The 8,311-nt window shown below is 29.6% G+C and overlaps 1 protein-coding gene across 1 annotated transcript; it reads right to left on the reverse strand.

Annotated features, from left to right (window-relative positions):
* Positions 1-803: 803 nt before the first annotated feature.
* On the reverse strand, positions 804-1,736 carry LOC139884841 (uncharacterized). Its single transcript, XM_071868815.1, has one exon. It carries the CDS (start codon positions 1,734-1,736, stop codon positions 804-806), a length of 933 nt encoding a protein of 310 aa, XP_071724916.1.
* Positions 1,737-8,311: the final 6,575 nt, after the last annotated feature.

The raw sequence follows: 8,311 nt of genomic DNA on the forward strand, positions 1-8,311 counted from the left end.
AAGCCTTGATATAAATTTCTAAGGACAGCAATAATGCAGCAATAATGTAATATCTAGGGGTATCAAGTGGAATATAGTCCACTTACTTTATGTATAAATATGTATCCTCTGGCTCGTTTAGGACTCAGAGTTTATTTGAGTGAATAAAATTCTCCTTGTTTGTTTGATAACAAACCAACGCTTTGATTTCCCGTTTATAGGAAATCTGTTTTACTTATCAAAATACTCAAAAATAACTTAAAAACATCATCAAAGTTCAATATCAAGTACTCAGGCACTAAAGCATCAAGCTATTCAGCATAAAGGAGTTAAGAGATTACCAGCAAGAACATTCACAAGCAAAGGATTCAAGTATAAATCATTCGGTGAATCTATTAAATGTAAATCGAGCGTATTTGTTGGGGAATCCATACCTGAATCCTTTGCTTGTGAATGTTCTTGCTGGTAATCTCTTAACTCCTTTATGCTGAATAGCTTGATACTTTAGTGCCTGAGTACTTGATATTGAAATTTGATGATGTTTTTAAGTGATTTTTGAGTATTTTGATAAGTAAAACAGATTTCCTATAAACGGGAAATCAAAGCGTTGGTTTGTTATCAAACAAACAAGGAGAATTTTATTCACTCAAATAAACTCTGAGTCCTAAACGAACCAGAGGATACATATTTATACATAAAGTAAGTAGACTATATTCCACTTGATACCTCTAGATATTACATTATTGCTACATTATTGCTGCCCTTAGAAATTTACATCAGGGCTTACGTATTATACAAGAAGACAGGAATGTCTACATCCTACTTTAAGTAGTGGCTTCCATTATTTCGTCCTTGGATTCCTTCTGAGTGGATGGCATTATTTCGTCTTTGGATTCTTTCTGAGTGGATGGCTTTTTCCCTTTGTTCTTTTCTTCTTTTTCTTTGCTGTCATCTATTATTATTGAAATGGAGTCCGTGGAGTCACTATCTTTGCTGCTACGTAAAAGAATGCATAATAGCTCTTTTGTCCTATAAGGAAGATGCTGTAGTGGTCCGGAAAAATCCGAAAATGGTCCTTCAAAGAGTTGGACTGCTCTTATTCCTTCAGGACTTATCTCTTGACTATATTTGGAATATATTAGAATATTTTCGCTCCTGTAGTTGATAAAGTATTTTTCATGTGTATCGATTCTTCCAGTATTTCTAAGTATTCCGGCAAAATACCTAGCATTGAGTTCTTCAATTTCATCTTCTGATAGCTTCTTTTTAGTTGCCTCATCTCTTGGTGGACAGTTCATGTTTGATATTCCAAGAACCATGACTGCATAACTTGGGACTAGCAATTTTTCTTGACTAAATACTGGAAAAGTACTATATATTTTTATAAATATCTCTCTATCCCTTCCTTCCTTATCCTTTGTTATTTGGGACAAATAATTTCTTATGGCATGGGATGGTCCTAAAGGGAATTCTGATAGTAGGTTGGTTCCTTTCAAATAGATAGTATCTATTAATCCATGAATGAAGAATTTGTATAATGTTAAAGGGTTTGCTTCGGGAAGAAATATTGCTTTTGGACTGGAATTTAATTTGACTGTTGGGTAGAAATATTGGCTCATTTCTTTTTCTGAATAATTGGTGAGTAATGAATAGCACTCATTGAATGATGAGGGTGATGGTTGTTTGATTTTCCGTTTTTCCTCTCTAGTAGGAATACTGAAGATACTAGAGTTGGGAATTTTTCCTATTGGGGTCATTTTTCCTTAATGCCTGGATGAGGATGGTGGTGAAGAAAGTAATTTGGTTTTATAATATGGGGTTCCTAATTGAATTTGTTTGATTTGGTATACCTCATAGGCTTTTTGGGCTTCTTCTCTGGTTGTGAATGACTGGTGTTGGATATTAGACTGACCAGTAACAAAGGGGGAAACCTTATGCCAATGATCATATACTCCTTTCATTGGTCCATTGAATATTGCATAGAACTTCTTCTAGGATGATTTGGTGGTATCATAGTGTATTGTTAATGGAGTAGTTGTGGTTGCTGACGACGATGGTTCATCAGTTTTTGTTTTTGTTGTTGTTTTTGATGATGATGGATCCACCACGCTTGCGCTGAGGGACTTTGATGTTGAAATATTGCCTCCTAACTGAATGATTGCTGCTTCAAGTTATTGTATTTCAGTCTGCTTGATCGCTATTTCATTCTGCTTCTGGACTATTTCTTTTCTTTTGATGTCGATCTGGTCTTTCATTCCTTTAATGATTGCTTCCATTCTCTTGTTAATGTGTCGGCAATGACGTTCTGTTATGATTTTATGTATTTTGTGATGGCTGGGAACTGTCTTAATTCGAGCTGCCACCTGATTAATCTTCCTTGATTAAAGTTGCTCTTTATTTTGTAATTGATGAAACCTGTAAGATATTTACTATCAGTACGGAGTTCGAATTCTTTGGTAAGAAGTTCGATTCTCCATTTTCTTAGTATTTTGAGACAAGAAAGTGTCTCTTTTTCATGTATTGGATATCTTTGCTCAGTTTCTGAGAAAGTTCCTGATATGTATTTGCATAGTCTTTTGACCTCTTTAGTATTATTTGACTTTTGTATATTGATTTTTGCTTTCATGCAGCCAGCCCAAGTTTCTTGAGAGGCATCTGTCTCCACAATCAGATAGTCAGCACTTTGTGGATTGTATAATTTCGAAAGATTTTTACAAGCGTTTTCAGCTTGTCTATAAGTATTGAATCATTGATATTCCATGTCCATGGGACCTTTGTACTTAATTTCTTTTGTAATTGTCTTCTTTCTTTAGCTAAGGATTTTATAAATCCTTGATCCGAAATGTAGTTCAGAGATCCTAGGAACCTTTGTAATTGTTTTCTATCTTCTATTTTTGAAGGGAAACTATTTAGTTTTTCTACTACATTATTTTGTAATTTTAATTCCCCATTTCTCGATATAGTTAATCCTAAATAGTCTATTTCATTTTTGGCAATTATTGCTTTCTTTTTACTTAGAACTAATCCTTTTTTTTTTTACTCTTTTCTAAGACTATTTTTAACTTCTGATAATGATCTTCTAATGTATTATTTGTATAGATTAGAATATCATCTATATATACTAAACAGAATTCTTCTAATCCCTTTAAGTTCTTATCCATAAATCTCTGATAGATTCCTGGTGCTTGTTTTAATCCAAATGGAAATATTGTCCATTGATAATGCTTATGAGGAGGACAAGTAAATGTTGTTAATGGCTTAGTATTAACATGTAGTCTTAACTGCCAAAAACCTGATTTACCATCTAAAGTACTAAACCAACGACTTCCTCTAATTTTCTGAAGTATATAGTCTTTTCTAGGTAATTTGTAAGCATCTCCTATTGTTGCTTCATTCATTTTTGTATAATTAATTACCATTCTTCTTTTTTTCCCGTTTTATTTCATTATGATTTTCTACATAGAATGCAGGGCTGCATGCCTACTAGTAGACTCTTCTAATATTCCTTTTTCTAAAAGTTCAGCACACTCTTTTGTAAATTCTTCTACATCAATCTTAGAATATGGAATTTTATTTTCTACATTGACTTCCTGATTAGGATCTTTTAATCTTATTTCTATTAGTTCTTGGTTATTATTTTTGTTTTGATCTAATGGATTCTCACTACATACATCCTCTAATAGGTTTTCTACTTCTTTTTGTAAATCAATAGGTACGCCTAATCTTTCATTTATAACTTTAAGTCTTTGAGTGATTTGTAGTTTATTTAATTTTACTAATATTGGTATTTTTATGACTGTACTCTTCTGATTCTTATAAGATGGTGCAGTCAATTCTATATGATGTAAATATTGACAAAATGGTCGATATAATTTCAGGAAATTATTTCCTATTATTATAGATAATCCTGATTCTTGCTGATATATTGATGGTACTATAAATATATAGTTTCTTATTTTTATCTTATTAAGAAATGATGTTTTTCATATAAGATGTTTACTACCATTTGCAATTGATATTACAAGAGGTTTTTGAAGTTTTTTCCAATGAAATGGTATTTTGGCTGAAGCAAACATAAAGTTGCTCCTGTATCTATATATGCATCATAGGACTTTTCTTTGTATTTAATTTCTATGAATGTACAATTTGGATTAGGTTTATTCATCTGAAGATGAATATTCTTCTTCTGAAGATTGACTACTATAAGATAATAATTCATATATTTCTTCTATTTCCAGAGTCTGAATCTTCTATTGGTTCTAGATGATTTTCTACTGCTATATTTAAGATTTTTAGTTTTTCTCTGTTTTCAGTCTTCTTCTTATTAGGACATTTGTTAGCGTAATGACATTCTTCATTACAAAGCCAACATTTACATGTTCTCTTAATTTCAGGATAATATTTTTCTTTTAAAAACTTTCTTTTTCTGAAGTTATTTTTTCTATAATTGATTTTTTTGTATTTATTCTTTGGAAATCTTCTCCATCTATATTTCTTTATGATTTTTCTTCTTTCATTATTACATCCATAATTTCCTGGTATTCTGGGATTATTTTTACAACATAGTTGCCCAGTAGGGTGTTTAAGTTGTTTCTTTATAGATCGCTGCAAACATTGTTGTGCTATATAGTTTTGGGTCACCTCTATGTCTCCTCCTAGAGTATTAGCTATTCTATTATTTTCTACTTCTGACATAAATATATCTTTTATGGTCTTGCTAAGTGGCCATGGTAATTTATCTAAATAAGTTTCTTTATAAGTTTCTCTATTATTTGCAGGTAATTTATAGTAGTATTTTTGAAATTCACATGTGTAGGATTCTATATCACACATATTACAGATTTGTATATTATTAAAGATGCCATAAAGTTTTTTATGCTTCAGCAGCTTCGGTTGCTTTTTTCTTATCAACATCATCTTTTCCTAGAATTCCCTATTTATAGCATCTACTATTGTAAAGAAAACTTCTGAATTTGTTGTTTTTTCTTTCAGTAAGTATTCTATCTGTGCTTGTGATAAGGTTTGTAGATAATTTTTTACAGATCCTGTTACTTTATAGGTAACAAAGGTCCAAACTAGATTAGGATTAAATCTTGAAACATTTTTTCTAACTGAATTATTAATCCTGTATTATTCATCCATAGGGTTAGAACTTCCCCTTTATTTTGAACACAATCTAGATTAAGAATATCTATATTAGTTCTAATTGATGGTGTATATTCATCAGGAACTTTTCCCAATTAGTATTTTGTTTAGTATAACCTTTTTCATGCATGAAATCATTATGATAAAATTCTCTTCTTCTTTTATGTCCTGAGGTTGAAGCCGGAATTTCTTCTAATTTCATTCTAAATGGTGTATCATCTTCTAATTCATACCCATAAACTACTTCTTCTTTATCATTATCTATATTATAATTTTTATGTTCATAAGTTTCTTTTTCTTCTTCGATAATTTTTAGTTGAGATAGAAGTTGTCTAACTTCTGTTATTTGATCAGCTACGTTTTCTTGTTCCATTAAACAAATCTACGAGGTAATTCAAGAGTAATTATTCTTCTGGGTTTTGAAATAGTAATTTCTTGTTGAATATTTGGATATTGAATTATAAATTTTCCTTTTTCGGAATTTAATTTTTCAAATTTATACAATTCATCGTTTAATTTTCCTATAATATCTCCCTCCTCTTTAAAAATTTTGTCACTCTGATTTTCTAAAAGATTTTGGAGGTTTTTAAGACAATCCTTAGTATCATTTATTTCTTTGTGAATATCTTTTGATCTATGTTGATTTATATATTCGTTCATTATAGAGGCTGATTCTTCAATAGATTTTCTATTTTTTAAGATCATTTTTTCTAGATTATTTAATTTATTTGATAATTCTGTTTTAATATCTTTTAAATCTTCTTTTATTTTTGCTACATCAGATGTTACGGACATTATGCAGTTTCTAATTGTACTTTTAAAGTTTATAAAGTTTTCAAATATTTTTTCTCATCTTTTTAATATTCGTCTAGTATGTTCATACTGATGTATAAGGTAACTAGCGTAATGAATTGTTTTCATTTCGTGATGCATTCTAATTTGTTCTTGAAGATATTGTATATTATCCTCATAAACTTCTATCGTGCCTCTAGCTATTAGTATCTTTTGTCTTAAATCGTTAAGTTGGTCACGTAAGACAGTATTCATAATATAAGGACTGTTTTGCTTTTTTATTAAAACTTGAAAGTGTTTATGTAAATAGGTGAAGTAACATTCTTAATTAATGACACTAACTACTCTATTCCCGGTGGTATTGTTCACGGGAGGTGTAGAAATGTTTACAAAGTGTACTTTTTGCATTTTTTAGTTTACCTATTAATTTTTTTATTTACTTTTATAATTTTCCCCAAAATATAGTTTAGTCTAATGATATCCTGATAATTTCATGGGGTAAATTATAAATGTAAATAAAAAATTAAAACGTAGACTAAAAAATGAAAAAGGTACTATATGTAAACAATTCTACCTCTCCCGTGAACAACATCACCGGGAAGAGAGATAATTAATATCATTAATTAAAAACATCATTTTACCTATTTACAAAACACTTTCAGGTTTTAACAAAAAAGCAAAATAGTCCTTATATTATGAATTCTGTTTTACGCGACCAACTAAACGATCTAAGACAAAAAATACTAATAGCTAGGGACATGATAGAAGTTTATGAGGATAGTATACAATATCTTCAAGGACAGATTAGAGCACATCACGAAATGAAAACAATTCATTACGCTAGTTATCTTATAAATCAATATGAACATACTAGACAAATATTAAAAAATGAGAAAAATATTTACGAACTTTAGAAACCTTAAAGGTACAATTAGAAACAACATAATGTCTATAACTGCTGATGTGTCAAAAATAAAAGAAGATTTAAAAGATATTAAAAAAGAATTATGTGAAAAATTAGATAATTTAGAAAATATGATTATTGAAAACAGGAAAACTATTGAAGAATCGTTTTCTATTATGAATGAATATATAAATCAACATAAATTGACAGATATTCATAAAGAAATAAATGATACGAAAAATTGTCTTAAAAACCTTCAGAATCTATTAGAAAATCAAAGTGATAAAATTTTCAAGAAGGAGGGAGATATTATAGGAAAACTAAATGATGAATTATACAAATTTGAAAAATTAAATTCTGAAAAAGGAAAATCTATAGTTCAATATCCAAATATTCAACAATAAATTACGATTACAAAACCTAAGAGAATAATCACTCTTGCTTTACCTCGTAGAATTGTATAATGGAACCCGAAAATATTTCTGATCAAATAACAGAGGTAAGACAACTTTTATCTCAATTAAAAATTATTGAAGAAGAAAGAGAGACCTATGAACACAAAACTTATAATATAGATGATGATAAAGAAGAAGTAGTTTATAGTATGAATTAGAAGACGAATTAGAAGATGATTCACCATTTAGAATGAAGCTAGAAGAAATCCTGACCTCAACCTCAGGGCATAAAAGAAGAAGAGAATTTTATCATAATGATTTCATGCATGAAAAAGATTATACTAAACAAAATAATAATTGGGAAAAGTTTCCTGATGAATATACACCATCGATTAGAACTAATATAAATATTCTTAATCTAGATTGTGTTCAAAATAAAGGAGAAGTTTTAACTCTATGGATGAATGATACAGGATTAATAATTCAGTTAGAAAAACGTTTCAAGACTTTAATCCTAATCTAGTTTGGACCTTTGTTACTTATAAAGTAACAAGATCCGTAAAAAACTATTTACAAACCTTATCGCAAGCACAATTAGAATACTTGCTGAAGGATAAAACAACAAATTCAGAAGTTTTCTTTACAATAGTAGATACCATAAATAGGGAGTTCTTAGGAAAAATAATGTAGATAAGAAAAAAGCAACTGAAGCCGCTGAAGTAGAAAAAGCTTTATGGCATCTTAATAATATATAAATTTGTAATATGTGTGATATAGAATCCTACACATGTGAATTTCAAAAATATTACTATAAATTACCTGCAGAAACTAGAGAAACTCATAAAGAAACTTATTAAATAAACTGCCATGGTCACTTAGCAAGACTATTAAAGACATATTTTTGTCAGAAGTAGCAAACAATAGAATAGCTAATACTCTACGAGGGGTCATAGAGGTAACTCAAAACTATATAGCACAACAATGTTTGCAGCGATCTATAAAGAAACAACTTAAACACCCCACTGGGCAACTATGTTGTAAAAATAATCCTAGAATACCTGGAAATTATGGATGTAATAAAGAAAGAAGAAAAATC

The sequence above is a fragment of the Rutidosis leptorrhynchoides genome, unplaced genomic scaffold, assembly GCF_046630445.1.
Source record: "Rutidosis leptorrhynchoides isolate AG116_Rl617_1_P2 unplaced genomic scaffold, CSIRO_AGI_Rlap_v1 contig61, whole genome shotgun sequence".
NCBI lineage: Eukaryota > Viridiplantae > Streptophyta > Magnoliopsida > Asterales > Asteraceae > Rutidosis > Rutidosis leptorrhynchoides.